General features: G+C 40.2%; 1 protein-coding gene across 1 annotated transcript in view; it reads left to right on the top strand.

The window, feature by feature from the left end:
* The window catches only part of sema6e (sema domain, transmembrane domain (TM), and cytoplasmic domain, (semaphorin) 6E), a 260,656-nt gene extending 250,960 nt beyond the window's left edge, over positions 1 to 9,696 (top strand). Inside the window, exon 18 of the mRNA XM_047360704.1 lies at positions 9,520 to 9,696. Coding sequence (XP_047216660.1) covers positions 9,520 to 9,695 — 176 coding nt within the window. The 3' untranslated portion in view covers position 9,696. The remainder of the gene's footprint in view (positions 1 to 9,519) is intronic.
* The last annotated feature ends 12,172 nt before the right edge of the window (positions 9,697 to 21,868 follow it).

Here is a 21,868-nt window from a genome sequence, read left to right as displayed (position 1 = left end):
ACCCTCACCTATGGCCATGAACTTTGGGTCATGACCGAAAGAACGAGATCCTGGATACAAGCGGCTGAAATGAGCTGAGATATTTTAGCCTACTTTACGCTGCCGGACAGGTTCTATTTGAGGGATTTCTTGATTCTACAGATTTGGCTGTAAAAAGGTGTGGGTGTGACTCATTTTCCAATTAAAGTTAACTCCTGATTTCACAAGGACGGTGATGTTTGTACAGAGGGCCTAGTTTGGTTTAGTGTTTTTTTTTTTTTTTGCCTTAATGATTTAAATCTGATATTAGAATATGATTGATGATCTGAAACATGGAAGTGTAATATAAAGCACAAACAGAATAAATCTGTGAGGGGACAAAAGGTTTTCACAGCATAGTAGGTGATGTAAAATGTAGTTTATTATAACAGACGTATTCTGCTCTGAAAGAACCACAGTTGAGAAAAATGAGAGAAATACAGTATGGCACAAATTTTGTTTGATACATATCAGTCTCCCTTTGTGTTTAAAACTGAATTGTTGGGTGTGAAAGCAGGTTTTATGCTTGCATAAGTGTCAGTGAGAAGCACCTCTGATGCTGCATTCCAGGTGTCCCTGGAAAAACCTGATTCTTTGTGTGAATAAAATGATGTGTTCCACTGAAAGAATTGACCTTTTAGCTGAAACAGTCCTCCTAATAAGATGATATTGATCAGTTTATCCAATTATACTCCCAGGAGTGTATTAGATAATCATTTTTCTGTTTGTTTGAGTTCCTGGCTGTGTGTCCTGGTGGGAAGCGTTGCTGGGAGATGACTAATGTTGGTTAAAGTAAAGACAGAAGCCAGCCTGGATGATGGATGGTCATTATCCACATTGTATTTACTTGGTTCTAACAGACCACCTGTCGAGTTCCCATGGCATCTGAGAGATAAGGCTTTTTTCAAACCCTTTTCTATATTTCTAGTCAAGTGGCTGCAGATAATAGGGATAAAAGCTTTTGGAGATGGGTCTCCACTGAAGCCACTGATTTAAATAAGTCAAAAAGACTAATGCCAACACAAAGAAATTACATTTTTATGAGGTATAAAACATATAACATGAAGGTGGTAAAAACATGATGTTCTACAGCTCATCTTAATCTTCCTACTGTCTGTAATGTTTTTTGTTTGCTACAGACCATACACCTTTACTATAAACATTAATATTGGTATTAAAAAGTCAAATATCTCTTTGTTTAAACCACATTTAGATGTGGATTTCTCCTAATGCTATTTTTCTGATTATGTTTAGTTTGTTTTCTAACTATGAGGCTTTCACACACAGTAGGGTCAGTCATAAAGAACCACAAGGTTCTGTGTTTAAACAATGATTTTACATTTATGATATATGCTCCTTTAAAAAGACTTTAGAAGGTATGGCATCGATTTCTATGCTATCAAGGGATTATGCCTCTTTCCATGATGCAAGACCAAACCAATCAGACATTCTAGTATGTTTGACTGACGTGCAGGAGTAGACAACGCCTTTGTTAACTTGTTCGCTCGCTTATAGCAGATATACAACACAGTTGCATATCTGCCCTATGTTTCAGTGGCAAATGAAGATATGCAGCTGTAAGAAAACAGCCTCACTCTAGCATAGTTTATGTGTTTGAAGTCAGAAGTTTGGAAGTCATATTTTTCTTCTTAGACATTGGCATGTCAACTTTAATACTTCCTATATGCTTGACATTTGTGCTGCTACCATGAAAGTTGTGAAACTGAAAAGGAAGTTAAATAGTTGTGACCCAGCAATAACTGTACACTCTATGATTCTAGGCTATGCCATCATTCCCTCTGCACTGATGTAGATTCACTCTCCTCGGCTTGACGATTGCTGGGAGTGGCTAAAACGCCAGGGGACTTGGCCCTCTTTTCCAAACATTTCAGCTAATAATTATTTGGGAGCACTCTTAGAATGTGTATAGGCCATTTAACTGTTAGCACAAAAGTCTGACATGATTGTTTAGGATGTTGATGTTGATACCATACCCCTGCAGAAGTAAAGGTTCAGAACAAAGATAGAGGATGTGTATGAGTCAAGGTAACAAAAATTAACTTGAAATGAATTGAAGGTGTGAAATACTGAACATGGTAAAATTGAGTGCTGTAAAAACCAACGTGTGATTAATATCGCCTCTGTGAAAATTAGAATCCGTGAATTTGGAGGTCATTAAAATGATAACATGGTAAATATTAGTGGTATAAATATTTAGCATTGCCTGTTTTCATTCACTGCCTTGATTTTACCACCTCCATTTTTACCACTTCAGGGGTGGAAATGGGCGGGGTGGAAATGGGCGGGGTGGAGCCGTGGGGAGTCACAAGCGAAGAGCGCCCAGGTTGAGTCTCCAGAATATCCACCTCAGTCGCTCTTTAACACGATGAGTCGGGATTCGAGTGCCTTTTCCGGAAGAGGGAGGGAACACTGCTCGGTCGGCTGACAGCTGCCAAAGCGAGCTGGCGAAACGCCAAACCTCTTTTTTAAAAATTAAGAGGAATCTTAAAAAACTGAGTAAATATTTGAGTTCAACAAACGTACATTTTTGCATAAAAACATCTTAAAAGTTTATTTGGGGTCACAGAAAGCGTATTATTTGCATTTTTATTTACAATTTTTGCCACCATTGTCCGCCACAGCTGCCCAAGCTCGACCAATCCGATTCGACCTGCAATAAATCATGGGAAGTTGTGGGTCACGGACTACCCACTATGCCCCAGTATGAAGTGTGTACTTTGTACAAGTGCACGTAGAGGTTGAAGTGCACAGGTTACAAGCGTGCATAATTGGAGAATTGGGACAGTAGGGGTTACGTCATCGACTGGCACCTCTGCACTGTAACTGCAACATCAAAAAGGGCGTCTAAACTGCTGTCTAAACTTTATGCAGTTCTTATTATTCTGATTTGATGGTTGATTACATTGATGGTTATGATTGGTTTTTGCTCAGAACGTCATCTGCAGCAGTGAATTGTGGGTAATATAATTCGGCAAAGTCCGTTTAAAGGCGCGCTTAGCCGAAGTGTGGATTGAGGGCACAAAGGGGGTGAGGCTAAGGACACCTCTGGAGAATTGGGACACACTACGTCCTCGAACCCATCAACTGGAACGCACAATTCAGGGACACAAGGAGGGGAGTGCGAGTATTGGGACAGGGCTGGCGGCTGCTGCCGTATTCTGATCTACCGGAAGTAATAAAAATTACACTGTGAACGCAACAAATGGCCTTGTCCCAGTACCCACACTACACCCTGTGCCCCTCTAAGAAGTGTGTATTTTGTAAGAATGCAAGCAGGGGTTGAATTCCACAGGTTACAAGCTTGCAAAACTGGAGAATTTGGACGGTAGGTGTCATCGAGTTGCACCTCTGCACCATAACTGCAACATCAAAAATGACGGGGCCCGTCTATGTTTTTGGAGTCTTGCTGCTAAAAAAAATATTTTAAAACTGCAACAAGCAATTATTTTGAGGAGACGAAAGTGCAGGAAGCGAAGTAGGCTTCACCAGACTCGCCACAGGGCCAATGTTTGTTCGAAAGGTAATTTAAATGTTATGGACTACTTACTGCCCAAAATCACAGTGAAGCTACTGGCATAAGGTTGAGCCTAGAAAACCTGTAAAAAAAATATATCGGCGGCTTGCTGTCTTACGTTTACGCAGTTCTTATTATTCTGAGTTAATGGTTGATTACATTGATGGTTGTGATGTCACCTGCAGCAGTGAATTGTGGGTAATATCCTTCGGCAAAGTACGCTTAGATGCGCCCTTAGCTGAAATGTGTATTGAGGGCACAAAGGGGGCGGGGCTAAGGACCACTCTGGAGAATTGGGACACAAAACGTACTCGAACCCATCAACGGGAACTCGCAATTTAGGAACACGAGGATGGGAGTGCGAGTATTGGGACAGTGCCATAAACACCCTAGGAAAGTTCAGTTATTGTGTCCTGTGGTGTGATGAAAGTGTTTGACAGTAATGGCCATCATTACATTTGGTGTAAAAAGGAAAAAGCTTGTAAGCTTAAGAAGAGCATTGCATCTCTGAAGTACAAGGGTGGCAGTATTAGTATTTTGTTGCAGGATAGACTGGTCCATATCACAAATCAGATTGTATCTTGAGGAAGGAACATCATCTTAAAATATCAGGAAGTTGACCCTTGGGCACAAATGGATCTTCCAAATGGACAATGACCCTAAGCTTGGGGTGCCCTCATTCAGCCAGGAAGAGCTACAATCCTGCAACCTTTAGATGCATCCCTTCTAAAACACACCTGATTCCAATGAATTTTCATTAGCAGGCCTCTGCAGAGCTGATTGACATGCTGAATAGGGAATATAGCAATTTGATTCAGGCATGTTGCAGAAGGGATGGATGTGAAACTTTCAGGATAGTAGCTCTCGAGGACCGGAGTTGGGCAGTCAACCCTCAAAATAGTTACAAAGTGGCTTCAAGACAACAAAGTAAATGTTTTGGGGTGAGCATTACAAATCCCGAGAAGTTTGTGGAATGATACCCAAAACGTTTGACTCAAGTCCTACAGTTTAAAAGGTAATTCTACCATTATTAATGAATAATTATATTTATTCAATGTATTTAAACTTTAAATTAAACCTTAAAATTTGAAGACAAAAAATCTATTTTGGCAAATTGAAATCATTCTGGTAATTCTAACTGACCTAAAAATGAAAAGGTTTTATCTTTTTGCAGTTTTTTGGCAGAGGTCATCAAGCTAATCTGTGAAAGTTTTAAGATTTCTAAGTTGTTCTCGTTTCACCCTTTACATTATTTCTTTTAATTGGCATTGCCTGAAGCTGTAACTAGATGTAAAACAACATTCTGTTTGCAGATAATGAATAATAAAACACCAAAATCTGTTTTAGTAATAACAGCAAACATTTTAATTTTACTGCAAGTGTATGTAATTTTTAGAGTCATTTAATACTAAACTAAAACAGTTTTTATTTATGTAAAATGTCAGGTTTCAAAATTTGACAAATGCAAGCTCTTATGGCTAGGCCCAAAATCTGAAATGTCAGCGGAATATTTCAATTCTACTCCAAGAAATCTGAGGGGAATTTCAGCCAGCAGAACCACCTCTAGAGCATTGTGAGGAAAACTGAATAGCTGGTGGGAGACAGAATAGCTCTAGCAGAAATAACATCTTTGAACAATGTCTTCCACCCCATGCATGAAGCTGTTGCAGAACTGGAGAGCTCCGTTAGTGAATGTTGTATCCTAAATGCACAAACCAGCATTAATGCAGGTCCTTCTTCCCAGCATCTGTTGGACAGTGCAACCATCGCTGCTACCAACAAATCCAATAAGATGTTTGCATTCCAGCTATTCTTTGCACAGGTTGTCATATTATTGGTAATAGTCTGTTTTGCACAAATATGCAATCTACAGTTGTACAATTCAATTCAATTCAATTTTCAATTCAGTTTTATTTATATAGCGCCAATTCACAACACATGTTGTCTCAAGGCACTTCACAACAGTCAGGTACATACATTTCAATTAATCCTAACAATTGAACAGTGCAGTCAGAGTTAGCTTTTTATTCAAATTGGATAAAATGTTTGTCTATCTAAGGAAACCCAGCAGATTGCATCCAGTCAGTGACTTGCAGCAATCTCTACTCCCTGATGAGCATGTAGAGACAGTGGACAGTCACTGGCATTGACTTTGCAGCAATCCCTCATACTGAGCATGCATGTAGCGACAGCAGAGAGGAAAAACTCCCTTTTAACAGGAAGAAACCTCCAGCAGAACCAGGCTCAGTGTGAGTGGCCATCTGCCACGACCGACTGGGGGTTTGAGAGAACAGCAGAGACACAAAAAGAACACAGAAGCACTGATCCAGGAGTACTTTCTATGGGAAGGAAAAGTAAATGTTAATGGATGTAGCTCCTTTAGTCGTTTCACCTAGAAAGAAAGAACAGATAAACTCTGAGCCAGTTTTCAAGGTTAGAGTCTGAAAGAGAGCACATATAATTAGTTACAGAAAAAGCTCAGTCAATTTCCATGTCTAGGAGAAAGAAAGGGTTAAACACTAAAAGACAGGGCCATGTGGGTCATCGGTAGAGGGTGAGCATTAAGTTGTTTCCAGCAGAAGCTCGGACGATTCCCCTCTCCAGAAAGGTGTCACAGGTAGACACAGAGCCAGGCCAGGTGTAGCTTCTAGGAAGAGAAAAGAGAGAACAAGGTTAAAAGCTGAAATAACAGCAAATAATGCAAAATTGGAGATTAGTGTGAGAATGTAGCGAAGAGGGTGAAAGTGGTCATTATGTCCTCCAGCAGCCTAAGCCTATAGCAGCATAACTACACAGATAGTTTCAGTTCAGATTATTTAGTTAAACGGCACTTATTTACAACAATGTCGTCTCAAGGAACCCACAAAGGGTCCCACTGATGGTCATTATTATACTAAAAACCACAAGGATTGGGATACCTCTCTCTGTCAGACTGATCACAACCATCGGAAAAGAGAAGGGGTCATACAGGTAACAGAAATGGAGGGTGTGTTTGCACCTCAACCATAACTGAGCCGGTTTAGGCTAAACCTGACTCCCCCTTACTCCAACCAACAGGGAGGGAGGAAGGCTCCCTCCCTGATAAACTAAGTCACTCTAACTATAAGCTTTATCAAAAAGGAAAGTTTTAAGCCTAGTCTTAAAAGTAGACAGGGTGTCTGCCTCACGGACTAAAACTGGGAGCTGGTTCCACAGGAGAGGAGCCTGATAACTAAAGGATCTACCTCCCATTCTACTTCTAGAGACTCTAGGAACCACCAGTAAACCTGCAGTCTGAGAACAAAGTGCTCTGTTAGGAACATATGGAACAATCAGATCTCTGATGTATGATGGAGCTAAATCATTAAGGGCTTTATATGTGAGGAGGAGAATTTTAAATTCTATTCTGGATTTAACAGGGAGCCAATGAAGGGAAACTAAAATAGGAGAAATATGATCTCTCTTTTTAATTTTCATCAGAACTCTTGCTGCAGCATTTTGAATCAACTGAAGGCTTTTAACTGCATTTTTTGGAAATCCTGATAGTAACGAATTACAATAGTCCAGCCTTGAAGTAACAAATGCATGGACTAGTTTTTCAGCGTCACTCCTAGATAGGATATTTCTAATTTTGGCAATGTTCCGGAGATGAAAGAAGGAAATCCTAGAAACCTGTTTAATATGGGATTTAAATGACATGTCCTGGTCAAAAATAACACCAAGGTTTTTTACTTTATTATCGGAGGTCAATTTAATGCCCTTCAGGTTAAGTGATTGACTAAGCAGTTTCTTTTTTAAAGACTCCGGTCCAAAGACGACAACTTCTGTCTTGTCTGAATTTAGAAGCAGAAAATTTAAAGTCATCCAAGTTTTTATCTCTTCAAGACATGCTTGTAGTCTATCTAACTGGTTGGGCTCATCAGGATTCATGGATAAGTAAAGCTGAGTATCATCAGCGTAACAGTGAAAATTTATCCTATGCTGCCTGATAATTTCAACCTATTGGAAGCATATATATAGTAAAGAGAATTGGACCAAGTACTGAACCCTGTGGTACTCCACAATTAACCCTGGAGTTTAAAGATGATTTATCATTTACATGAACAAACTGGAATCTGTCAGACAGATAAGATTTAAACCAGCCTTGCGCTGTTCCCCTGATCCCTACAGCATATTCCAGCCTTTCTAAGAGAATATTGTGATCGACTGTATCAAATGCAGCACTGATATCTAACAGAACCAGAACAGACACAAGTCCATATCTGAGGCCATAGGAATATCATTAGTGACTTTCAGCAGAGCTGTTTCAGTGCTATGATGAGCTCTGAAACCTGACTGAAACTCTTCAAACAGGTCATTGCTGTGTAAATGCTCACACATTTGATTAGCAACTATTTTCTCAAGAATTTTAGATAAGAATGGAAAATTGGATATAGGTCTGTAATTTTTCAAGTCATCTCGATCAAGCGAAGGTTTCTTAAGTAAAGGTTTAATTACAGCTAACTTAAAAGCCTGTGGTACATATCCATTTACTAAGGATAGATTAATCATATCTAAAATGGGGCTGGTAATCAGAGGGAACACTTCCTTAAATAATTTGGTTGGGATTGGGTCTAACATACAAGTTGAAGGTTTAGATGAAGCTAATATTTCTGATAACTCAGGAAGCTTCACATGATCAAAACAGTCCAAACACAAATCAGGTTCTGCAGTTATTTCCAATGTTGTCTCACTTGCTGAGGATGAAGTAATCATCTTCAGGAGTATGTCAAAGATTTTAATTTTAATAGAATAAATTTTTTTTAAGAAGAATCCCATAAAGTCATGGCTGCTAAGAGCTAAGGGAATGGATGGCTCAAAAGAGCTATGACTCTGTGTAAGTTTAGCAACTGTACTAAAGAGAAACCTAGGATTATTCTTGTTCTCTTCTATTAATGATGAGAAATAAGCTGTTCTAGCTTGGCGAAGTGTCTTTTTATACAACAGTAAGCTATTTTTCCAGATTAAGTAGGAATCCTCTAGGTGTGTAGAGCGCCATTTTCTCTCCAATTTTCTAACATTGTGCTTTAAAGTATGCAGCTCTGAATTAGTACAGTTTTTCTATTATCATATTCTACTTGCATATTTTGTAAAATCTGCATCTGCTGGTTTTTTTACATTACTGTAAAGTCCATATTTTATTATTTTTGTGTGAATTTTTCACTTGCTGCTGATTCACAGAATTTCCAACTGATGGACAAATAAAAGATTATTCTATTCTAAACTTTCATATCATTGCCCTCACTGTAAATAGAGAGAAATTGCCATTTTCTGACTCATGAAGATCAATAGACATCTGCCTTACTTGAATAACATGTTATTTTGTCTTTCTTATTTTGAAGAGTGGCTAGGAAAAAACTGATCTCCGCAAGTCTTGGATTACTAATGAGAAGTTCCTACAATTAATTTAGTTACTTTCATTTTTTAGTGCAGCGTTCTTCTACCCCACTGAAATTAAATTCTGGGTTTTATTAAAAAACTTCAGTGTTGGATTATGCAAGTACATTAAAAAATGTATTTTAAATAATTTTCTTTCCCACATCTTTGACAGGGGTCCCAATCTATGCATAGATTGCTGCATAGTTTTAAACACAGCTTAAAAGTCTAGGTGAAAATACATTTTTCTTCTTGTGTTAAATACAAAGACAAAAGTGAATACGGATGGAAATTAACCAGGAAGTAGATAAATAAGTGTTACAACTAAAATAAGTGCAGCTGTTATAAAACTAGAGTGAAATGACAAATGTACTAAAATTTAAAGCACAATCTTATATGCTTTCATACAAGCAGAAAAATGTGCCCTCATAAATCAGTTTTAAATTATTTATGTAAATATTTCTGCCAAATGTGAAGAAAAAGTTGTACATTTGATTTGTTTAAAGAATATTTTTGGAGCTCTAATGAAGAGTTTTCACATCTTGTTCAATTTAGATTTCTTGTGTTCTCAGGAGCATCTGGCACCATGATATGGAACCTAAAAGCAAGCCTCTTTGTAGCCTGGAGCAGCATCCGAATCAGTCATTCTCTCTCAAAACTGTACATGTTTAAAGTGGTGAGTTTGTTTCTGTGTTTTGTTGTTGTCAAATTACCCCGTAGACCTCCAGGGAAATATGTTGATCTTTAATCCAGTTACTGAATGTGACTGCATCTGCACGTCAACTGTAAAAAAAAAAAAAACATGAAAACTGTATAAAAAAATATGATTGATGGAACGAAAACATTTTTCAATAACAGTGCATGCACGGTCGCCTTCCTTCCCAAATCTGTCTGACCGGTGACTCTGGATTTCTAAATGGATTCTTGTTTTGTCAGCTATTCCATCGTGACCCTTCACACCTTCCCGCAACCCTCCGGCATCTCTCCCCAAATAAATATTATTTTGCACCAATAATGACTTTGAATTCCCCATGTCTGTGCTTTGACAGCAGCTCGCTGACAGCCGGCATCACAGTTCATTATGTCACTCCCGGAAGAGGCTTCAAAGGGCCAAGAAGAGGCTCTCACCATGTCAGTGTCTGTGATTGGTTCACTAAATTTCTCACTAGAAAAACAGGCAGATCTTTGCAGAACACGGATTCTGGTTTCTGGACGTGTGTAGTCTTCCTTGTACCCTACTTGACGTCATGCTCCTGCCCTGCATCAGCATTGCATGAGTTTTTCCAAGGCCCCTCTTTACATTTTCCCATTCATCACTATCATCAGCTTCTAAAGGACAAAAAAAAAATTGTTTTTGAGCAATGAAGTAAACAGCTGTGCAGCACCCACAACAAGCCAGCAAAGTAGTTCAGGTCAGTCATTTTAAATAACTCAAATGAAGTTAAATCTTTCTCCCCATGATCCGTCCTTTAACTTCTAAATTATTAGCAAAACCTAAAAAGTAAATTTGTATTTATTTATTTTCTTATGTCTTCTTTACTACACTGCTCTAGACATTTCTTTTCAAATAAATATTTTTTTCTTAGTTTTGAAAAAAAAAAAAAACCCAAGAACACAGTCTTTCTGTGAAAATGAGTTTAATATGCATGCTTTTGGACTGCGGGAGGAGTCCAGAAGGACAGTAACCCTAAACATAAACAGCCAAATATGCGATGTAATGCTTTCGATCAAAGCATAGTTATGTGTTACAATGGCCCAGTCAAAGTAAAGACCTAAATCTAGATAAAAATCTGTGGCAGCAAATTGAGTCACTATTTACAAACACATTTGTCTGAGCTTGAGCTATTCTGTAAAAAAGAATGAACAATAATCTCAATCTCTAGATGTGCAAAGTTGTAAGTACGTACCATAAAGACTTGCCATTGGAATTGCAGTTAAAGGTAGTTCTGCAAAGTATTATCACAGGTAGATCTGTGGTAACAGCTTAGATATATAAAATCATTTATCAGTGCAGCTGCTCAAAAGCTCCTGTATCACTGCAGGTGAGTTAGGTGAAGACTTCTTCATTAATTTCCTCACAGTAGAAGAACTGAAAGGTGTTTTTTATAGTGTCGCAGCAAAGGCAGTCCTTAAGAGTGTAATGTGTTGCCATGTTAAATGTACAAAAAAAGGAAAAGAAAGAATTGTTAAAGTCCTAATAGTAAAATAGATACAGCATTTGGATTTATGTTCATTAAACATAAAATATTCCAACTCGCACTGAAGAAAATCTGTTAATGAGAAACAAAATTGAGGATGTTTAAAATTCCCTTCCTGAACTTTGCTGCAACTTGCTTTCTCACTTTTTTACTGATATACTGATATCTTTCCAATCAGGCTCGTTTCCAGAGTTTGAACTGAAAAGTGTTGATTCAGCAGGTTCACGTCTTTCAATTAGAGAAGCAGCTGCCTGCAGGGTTTTATGAAATCTGTGCTTTCAGATTCATTCAATAATTACACTTTTAATTAAGCTACATTTGCAATCACCAAGAACTTCTTTGTATTACTGAAATATAGTAGATGTGAAAATTTGTTAATTTTAAACTTTTCATCACAGTAAATCATTTGTTTTCATCATTCTGGGATTATCTATTGAAGTATTTTTCAAACATATTTTTAATAAGAAAGCTGTTATCCATACAAATCATTTACATCTTTCACATGGTTACTGTGTCGGATCAGATGATGATAACTGAAAAGACCCAGATGTTGGACTGACATATAAACCTTAAATTTGGTTTGAACTCCACAATTTGGCTTCATTATCTGCATTCAGGACCTTCCAGTGAGTGTTAAACTAGTCAGCTAACTTCAACAATAATAACCCAAAACCTACAATACCTCAAGTTATAAATCTGGAGTTTTATAAATAATGGCTTATAGTTTGAGTAGCTTCCTATTTAACTAAATTCAAGGGAATTCAGATGTCTTCAGAAGTCGACAGTGGTCGCTAAGGAAAATCTAAGCAACTAACTAAACGTTTGATCAAAAAGAATCGCTTTCAGCTTGCTCTTTAATGTAGACAGCTTGTTTCACTAATAAAAATAGAAGATTATTCCACAGGTGAGAAGCCTGATATCTGTATTTATAGATGTCACAGTGGTTGCATGTGTTTGTCTCAGCTTGTTACCTTCTCACACTGATGCACAATAGAAGGGTTTTGCCTCTTTTGATTGAACCAGCCTGCAATATCCTTCTTTTTGTTTTCCTGTATAATTCAATTTAGTTTATTTATATAGCGCCAATTCACAACACACGTCGTCTCAAGGCACTTCACAAAAGTCAGGTACATACATACCAATTAATCCTAATCATTGAACAGCGCAGTCAGTTATTTATTCAAATTGGATAAAAAGTTTTTCTATCTAAGAAAACCCAGCAAATTGCATTGAGTCAGAGATTTGTAGCAGTCACTCCTCCTGGATGAGCATGTAGAGACAGTGGACAGTCACTGGCGTTGACTTTGCAGCAATCCCTCATACTGAGCATGCATGTAGCGACAGTGGAGAGGAAAAACTCTCTTTTAACAGGAAGAAACCTCCAGCAGAACCAGAACCAGGCTCAGTGTGAGCGGCCATCTGCCACGACCGACTGGGGGTTTGAGAGAACAGAGCAGAGACACAAAGAGAACAAAGAAGCACTGATCCAGGAGTCCTTTCTATGGGAAGGACAAGTAAATGTTAATGGATGTAGCTCCTTTAGTCGTTTCACCTAGAAAGAAAGAACAGATAAACTCTGACCCAGTTTTCAAGGTTAGAGTCTGAAAGAGAGCACGAGTTAGTCACAGTAAAAGCTCAGTCAATCGCCATGTCTAGGAGAGAGAAAGGGTTAAACACTAAAAGACAGGGCGAAGTGGATCATCGGTAGAGGGTGAGCATTAAGTTGTTGCCAGCAGAAGCTTGGACAATGCCCCTCTCCAGAAAGGTGTCACAGGTAGACACAGAGCCAAGCCAGGTGTAGCTTCTAGGAAGAGAAAAAAGGGAGAACATAAAGTTAAAAACTGAAATAACCGCAAATAATAACAGCAAATAATGCAGAATGTTGGGATTATGAATCTGAGAATATTATTTAATTTTTAATATTAATATTTTAATATTTTATCAAATAATATTTCGGTCTGTTAAGGGTTGTCCTGTGAATACCAGAGTAGTAAAGCGATAGTATTAGGAAAAAATAGAAAGGTGTGAGACGAGCTCTGACATTATTGAACAGCATAAACTCTGCACATATATGGAATGAATTCACACAATTTCTTAAAACACAAGAATTTATTAACAAAAATAAGTCAACTCAAAGTCAAACATATTTCAATCAACAAACTCTTTACTATGCTAAAACAATCCAACTAAACTACCAAGAAAAATTAAAGAATAACGAAGACTAATAGGCTATGTACAATATAAACAAGTTGATTAAAGATGATTGAAAACCATGACCAAAAGATTGATGCAATATTACCATATAATATTATTTATGTTTGAGAACCAAGGATTATCTTGAAGAATCTGGAAATGAAGTTAAGTTAGTCTTGGAACTAACTTAGGCAATAATCAGTACACCTTTAGACAACCCTTCACTATGCAAGATCAGGTAAAACATTATTTTCTGTCATCTTCTGGATGACTAATTCTCAGCGGTGTCTAATTAGCAGCCTTTATTTATTAACATAATATTTAAAGAAATATTATGAAGGGAATATTTTGGAAAAGAGCCAAATCTTTCTGGAGAAATGGGGCTTAATGCTGTTTACTTAGTTATCAAATTTAGTAAAATGATGTTAGGGACACATTATTTACTGGATTGAAAGCTAAACCTTTCTGGGTAAATATTATTTAGCAGCAAGCACGTGTCCTTAGCTGTTAGCAGTTGAAGCTAACAAAGGAGGCTGATAGCTTAGCACCAGAATCAAACACACACCTTTAGAAATACCGTCAATAAAAGGGTTAAAATGCATAAGCGCAGACGGCGCATTATGGCCGATCTTCTGTGTTTAAAATCACCCTTTAAATAAATTTTGTCTTAACTTTAAAAACATACAAACAAAGAACACAAAACTGAACACGTGTGCTGCAGATCGTCTGCTAGCACCGAGATAGCTGAGTTCAACACAAACAAAACCAAACTTCATAAAATGAAAAACGTTTAGATCATTTCAATCTAAATCACTTCTATGTTTTTCTGCCCAAACACTTAACCTCATGACCTGTGGTGAGGAACGTTGTCCAAGGCGGAGAAGTTGGAAGAAACGTCCACAATCTTTAAGCGGTTAGCTACAGCTAACCTCCTTAGATGTGGGGAGTGGCGGTTGTTCTGTCGGTCGGCCAAACTGCACGTTACCGTAACCATGGTGATGCAGCTCCTGTTGTCCTTCTCTCAGGCAGGGAAAACCGCTTCACTTGGCTTGTAGAGACAGCGTCTATACTGGAGACTTCTCTGGGACAGTTTGCTTCTGCAGGCCTCAGAGAGAAAGTAAGCAATGCTTATACCTTAATTTACCCCTTTTATGAATTAATACCGGATTCTTTCAACAATAATTCATAAGCACTTAACTTAGCACATATGATTGATGATCGTATGACACCCTTGGATACAGTTTGAAGAGTTTATGTCTTTTTGCCAGCAAAGAGACATTAGCGCTGTTCCTCTCCGGCCAGTCTCTCAGCGGAGTCCCGGACCATTGGAAAGGGGGGTGCTTTTATACAGCCAGTGGCATCATGGGACGTCCGCTGGTACCCCCAATTCCTAAGTTGTGCCGGAAGTAGGTTAATGCAATTTATTTTGAAAGTTTCAGAAAAGTTTGTACCGGAGTTTAATGTTGAAATCCATGGCTGGGTCCCAACAAGAATTAAAGAGTTTTCCTGCTCGGGCCTAACAATGCAAAATTGGAGAGTAGTGTGAGAGGGTGAAAAGTGGTCATTATGTCCTCCAGCAGCCTAAGCCTATAGCAGCATAACTACAGAGATAACTCAGGATAACCTAAGCCATTCTAACTATAAGCTTCATCAAAAAGGAAAGTTTTAAGCCTAGCCTTAAAAGTAGACAGTTTGTCCATCTAGAGCCCACTGATGGCCATTGTTATACTAAAAACCACAACGATTGGGATACCTCTCTCTGTCAGATTGACCATAACCATTGGAATAGAGAAGGGGTCATACATGTAGCAGAAATGGAGGGTGTGTGTGCACCTCAACCATAACTGAGCCGGTTTAGGCTAAATCTGACTCCCCCTTACTCCATCCAACAGGGAGGGAGGAAGGCAGAGGTAAAAAATAAGGAAGATAGCTCATGATAACCTAAGCCACTCTAACTATAAGCTTTATCAAAAAGGAAAGTTTTAAGCCTAGCCTTAAAAGTAGACACGGTGTCTGCCTCATGGACTAAAACTGGGAGCTGGTTCCACAGGAGAGGAGCCTGATAACTAAAAGATCTGCCTCCCATTCTACTTCTAGAGACACTAGGAACCACCAGTAAACCTGCAGTCTGAGAACGAAGTGCTCTGTTAGGAACAAATCGACCAATCATATCTCTGATGTATGATGGAGCTAAATCATTAAGGGCTTTATATGTGAGGAGGAGAATTTTAAATTCTATTCTTGATTTAATAGGGAGACAATGAAAGGAAGCTAAAGTAGGGGAAATATGATCTCTCTTTTTAATTTTCATCAGAACTCTTGCTGCAGCATTTTGAATCAGCTGAAGGCTTTTAACTGCATTTTGTGGACATCCTGATAGTAAATAATTACAATAGTCCAGCCTTGAAGTAACAAATGCATGGACTAGTTTTTCAGCGTCACTCCTGGACAGGATATTTCTAATTTTGGCAATGTTCCGGAGATGAAAGAAGGAAATCCTAGAAACCTGTTTAATATGGGATTTAAATGACATGTCCTGGCCAAAAATAACACCAAGGTTTTTTACTTTATTATCAGAGGTCAATTTAATGCCATCCAGGTTAAGTGATTGACTAAGCAGTTTATTTTTTAAAGACTCCGGTCCAAAGACGACAACTTCTGTCTTGTCTGAATTTAAAAGCAGAAAATTTAAAGTAATCCAAGTTTTTATGTCTTCAAGACATGCTTGTAGTCTATCTAACTGGTTGGGCTCATCAGGATGTATGGATAAGTAATTGGCCCATGTACTGAACCCTGTGGTACTCCACAATTAACCTTGGAGTTTGAAGATGATTTATCATTTACATGAACAAACTGGAATCTGTCAAACAAATAAGATTTAAACCAGCCTAGTGCTGTTCCGCTGATCCCTGCAGCATATTCCAGCCTTTCTAAGAGAATATTGTGATCGACTGTATCAAATGCAGCACTGAGATCTAACAGAACCAGTACAGACACAAGTCCTTTATCTCAGGCCTTAAGAATATCATTAGTGACTTTCAGCAGAGCTGTTTCAGTGCTATGATGAGCTCTGAAACCTGACTGAAACTCTTCAAACAGGTCATTGCTGTGTAAATGCTCACACATTTGATTAGCAACTATTTTCTCAAGAATTTTAGATAAGAATGGAAGATTGGATATAGGTCTGTAATTTTTCAAGTCATCTCGATTAAGCGAAGGTTTCTTAAGTAAAAGGTTTAATTACAGCTAACTTAAAAGCCTGTGGTACATATCCTTTTACTAAGGATAGATTAATCATATCTAAAATGGGGTTGGTAATCAGAGGGAACACTTCCTTAAATACTTTGGTTGGGATTGGGTCTAACATACAAGTTGAAGGTTTAGATGAAGCTAATATTTCTGATAACTCAACTAGTATAGTAAGCAGGCATTGCTCAACTGTTAATAAAACAATGTAGAAGGATTATCGATTTTGAAAAACTGTTTCATTTATACTTAAGTAAAAAAATATTTATACCTTTCTCAACTAGATGTTCCTCATGGTATTTTTATGATTTATCTATAATGATGAGGTCCATGTCTTAGAGGTTTGCCATCAAGTTCTTTTGTTTTATACTTTATCTCAGTTATAAGGAGTGTTTGCAGATTCAAGAACTCAAAGTAAAGTATTTTTTACTTGTTTTTTGTAAAACTTAAAAAAAAACTGTAGTGTATGGCAAGGTCATCATTCTAAGATTAGGATCATAACAAAAAATACATCCCGTCGACCCAGATAGGAATAGACTAAATTGAGTTTGACCACTAAGTGACCACATTTATACAACTCTTTAAATGTTTCCAGATTCTGTTTTTATGCGTAAATCTCATGCTGCATTGCCGAGCCAGTGAACCCTTTAGCTTTGAATCTGATCAACTTCATACAAACTACAGGAAACTGATTATAAAAATAGACATTAATCCTTTTTGAGTGAGTCAAGACAAACATTTACAACCATTTTTTTTCCAGTTTCTTAAACTTTAATAACTCAGTCAGGTGAAGAAATGTTTTAACAGCAAAATACAAAATTTCTCTTTCTTCTTTTGTTCTCTTCTTGTTTTGTCCAGAAATAGTTTTTAGATCAAGCCGTAACTAGGCTGATTTCTGATTAGTCTCTCTTTTTCACTGCAAATGTGAACCTTGGGAGAAAGCAACAATATGTGTTCAGCTCTAATTACTGATGTAAAAAGACTCTGAATCTACAGACACTACAGTTAAGGACATGTACCCCACTGTTAAGCAGTTTTATCTCTCGCAGTTTGATGACCTCAGTAAGTGGACGCAAAATACCAATTTCTAAGCTTTGAAACATTTTACAGAAGATGTGGTAATATAAAAAAAGCAAACAAAGCTGCTTATGCTGTTGACATTCCTTTTTCTAGCCGGATAAAAACATAGAGGAAGCTTAGTTAAGACAAAAGTCAGCAGCTCACCCTTTTCTGCTAAAACTCCAAACTCTCACTCCACTGTGTCCCATTTGAACTGTAAGCCTATGTTGGCAGCTCGCCCAGGACATTGGGAAGGACTTGTGGGCTGCAAACCGCGGCACATTTGGAGGCTTTTAAATGTCCCATAAACACTGAAGAAGAAACACATGGAGCTCCAGCACACAAACTGTTGAGATGTCTATCCACTGCTTCCCCTAACCCCAACTCCCTTACCCAGCCAAACACCGACTCCTTTTCCCCGAAACTAGTTTCAGTGAAAATGATTACATTTTTCAATCTGATATGCCTCTACTCGTTTTTCTTATAAGCACTTCCATGAAAGAGCCTTTTATACTCAGGTGAATGAGAGGAGAAATTATAGCTTTCATACGGACTCTTGGCTGCCAGGAACATCACACAGCTTAGTGCTTCACAGAAAATCCTTCCTAACTGATCAAATAGGACAAACCAAACGGATAACAAAAAACCTTCTGGCTACTGTGGGGCAGGAGTCTCAGAAACGGCTTATTTTTCCATGTTAGTTCACACATTGAGATTTGTCTCTCTGGAACATGGCTCAGCTCTGACTTGGAAGGACTTACATCTCAGTCCAGGGGATTGTGTCATGTGTCTTACCTCAGCCTAGCAGTCAGTGATTGCCATTTCGCAAACATTGGGTTTACAGTTTCTTTTTCTGTACATTTATAGAGGTTCTGGAGGCTGGCTTAGAGAGGGGAAAGAAAGAGTTCGATGCTCTTGTGCTGCTTTGACTGATTTTAGTGTAATTTTTAAAATCATTTTCAGTTTTGTTAATGAGTTTATTTTAGTTGTGTTAGGGGCTGGTCTCACCTCAGAGTGAATCGCCATCTTCTCTATTTTGTGTTGGTCTTTCACATAAAATACTAATAAAATGCAAATTTGTAAGGTTGTAATGTGACAAAATGTGTCAAAATCTAAGGGGATTTAATACTTTCCCAACGCTTTGGTTTTCCAAAACAAGTGTTGAGGGCAGTTGGGAGTTGTGTGGTATGGCTGATATGCCTTGCATGCCTGGCACTCGAGGCCTGGTGCAAGGTCCACCCCCAATGTTACAGTAGCATGTCTCTATCAGTATAACCAGTTCAATCCAGTGCAGTCAGGCCATGGACAAGTCAGGACTCAGCAGTTCCACCATCTTCACCCGGAGACATCGACCCACCTGTGCTTGTCTGTTTCACGGAGAGTCTTATTTCGCATACAGGCTCATCTGTACTCCCACTCCCTCTGCCTGGCATGAACTGCTCTCCCTGCTCCTGTCATCAACAAGATATTCCACATTTCACTTCACTTCACCTCACCTCCCTGGCTCAATGTGAAAATATAAATTACTGTCCCGGTGTAATCATGAATTCATTTAAATTTGCCACATAACACAAACCAGGTTATTATGACACCTGTAAATTCAAAAAAGCCACTTCAGTAGAACCTGTCTGACAACATGAAGTGGGCTAAAACATCTCAAAAATCAACACATCATGCCCCAATCTAAAGAAATTCAAGGAAAGATAAGAAGCAGCCATTGACATCTACCTGGAAAACGTTTTGTGCTTTAGAGATCTCTAAATGTTTCTGTCTACCATAAAGCCCTGAAAAAGAATGACCGGCCATCAGTCGGAGACCTTAAACTGAAGCACACAGGACAATGATCCAAAGAACACCAGCAAGTTCACCTCTCAGTAATTGAAAAGAAAAAGATGATTTGTGAGTAGTCTAGTCAACGTCTGAACTTAAATCCAAATGAGATGAGCAGTCCAAGACCCAACTTGTCACAAAAAAAAAAAAACAGGCACACACAGTCACAATCACCCACTCCCACCCTCATGCATACACATAAAATCACTCGCACCCAACATAAAGACAAACAACAATGGATGTCATACACTCACTCACACTCCCCATGCATACTCTATACTCCCAGGTCCAGGTGCCGGTACCCCCTAGGGGCAGCCAGCCCCCGACCCAGGAGGTGGTCCCATTCCCTCCTGGGGCAGAGACAGGCAGACAGCGCCGGCACCGCCTAGACCCGGGTGACCCCGGCCCAGCCCCCAACAACCCCCATCCACCTCCAGAGAGGGGGCTATGTACAAAAGAGGGGTACACATGGCTCAAACCAGCCCGCCAACCAGAGCCGCCCCAGCATGGAGCAGTCCCGATCCCCCAATGAGCTCCGATCCCAACCCCATGATTTTCCCACCCCCAGTGAACCCCAACAAGAACCTCCCCACACAGCCACCCCCAACAAGGACACCGATAACACATCCCCCCAAACCCAAACGCCACAAATCCCCTCCCCCACAGGGGCACATCCCCACAGGTGAACTCCATGGCCAAGAAGTCGATGAAGCCACACCACACAGCGCAAGCTCCACGCACAGCCTCGCTCTAAGAACCCCCGCCGCACCCCGCTCCCCCACCACACAGTGCGCCGCAACAGCAAGAGCCCCACGCAATGCCACCCCCGCCCACTGGCACAACAGGGCAGGCCCCACTGAGCACCGCACCCACAAGAGGACCCCCGACCCTGCACCATGACGGGACAAACTCATCCACCAAGAGGTCCCCGGCCAGCGGCAGGCACCCAGGGCCAGTGTCCCCCACCACGCCCCCCTCAGCCACAAAAAACACTACATCACTGCCACTGCAACGACCGCCCAGGGAGAAACACTATCCAGCTCAGCTCCACCATCACCGCCCAGCCGATCCAAACGCCAGTGACCCCACGCCCTAGAAGTGGACACAACCCCTCCACCCCACAGGCTGCAGACCTCCACGCCACCCCCAATCCCCCCCCGGACACAACAGCCAGCAGAGCAGCACACTTCCAAGCCCACTCAATCCCCCCAGACAGCGCCAGCAGCCCCAGCCCACCAGTCCACAAGAGGGATAAATGCACCTGGGCCATGCAGGCCAACCGCTCCGGGCCAAGCACAACCCGCCAGCTGCCCCTGTGCAGTCACAAGACATGCTACGCCGCACCACCCATCCGACCACCAACCAAAGCCCGGCGCCTGACCATGGGCCAGAACCAGAGAAGGAAGCAGTGGAAGAAGGCCACGGTGGCCCCAGTTACCGGGCACCCCGCCAACTCCACCCCCAAACCCCTGGGGCAACCCAGCTTGCCGGCCACCTGCACCCCCGCATGGCGCACCGCGGCCCACCAAGCAGTCCAGCCGGCCAGCGCCTCCACCAAAGCGGGGCCACATCCCAATCAGCGCCGGCTAAGACCCCCTGCTGGAGCCCGGCATCCCCCCAGCTGGCAGACCAGGGCCCAAAGCCAGGGGCCAAGATCCAAGGGAACCCAAGCAATCCCGAGAGAGCCGAAATGCCAGCCCCAGCACCAGACAATCCCCAAGACCCGACCCCCAACCCCAGCCCAAACACGACTAGAGGGCCCACTCCCTCTCCCGGCCTCCAACCACAGATGGGAAATAGCAAATAGGGTTGTGAAAAGACCCCAAGCCTGCCTCCGCCAGCTCAAATGTGGTGTTGATGTGTGTTGTTGTAGAGGTCAGTTATTTTTCACGCAAGGCTGGGTTAGTTTGGATTGCTTTTTTCCTTTAATAGGTAAAACCAACATTTGAAAACTGGATTTTGAATTTAGTGAGGTTATGTTTGTCAGATATTTTTTTTTTTTTGATGAACTGAAATATTTAGATGTAACAAAAACCAAAAAAGAAAAAGGCTGTAAGGTGCCAAACACAATTTTACCGCATTGTATTTGAAAACTACTTCCAAGAGAAAAGTCCTTACTCAGGTGTTTGCCTTTTCAGTGTACCACAATATTTAGCTTTCACAGTTTTCTATAAAGGCTCAGGGAAGTCCTTAAAAGAGTATGTTCACTTTGCCTCCTCTGGCAAGCTGAAGGCTCCTCTGTTTCTTTCTCTGCTGGGTACCTGAGCCAGAATCAATAACCAGACACTAATATTGGTATTACATTTCCTCAGTTAGAAATCTCAGCTTGTTTTCGCTGCGTTATAAACAGATTTTACTCATGTGGTGGTAGTTTGGGTTTCTAAAAATGCTGTGA

This window comes from Girardinichthys multiradiatus, chromosome 3 (assembly GCF_021462225.1).
Source record: "Girardinichthys multiradiatus isolate DD_20200921_A chromosome 3, DD_fGirMul_XY1, whole genome shotgun sequence".
Taxonomy (NCBI): Eukaryota; Metazoa; Chordata; class Actinopteri; order Cyprinodontiformes; family Goodeidae; genus Girardinichthys; species Girardinichthys multiradiatus.
This window is presented reverse-complemented; position numbering and strand designations above follow the sequence as displayed.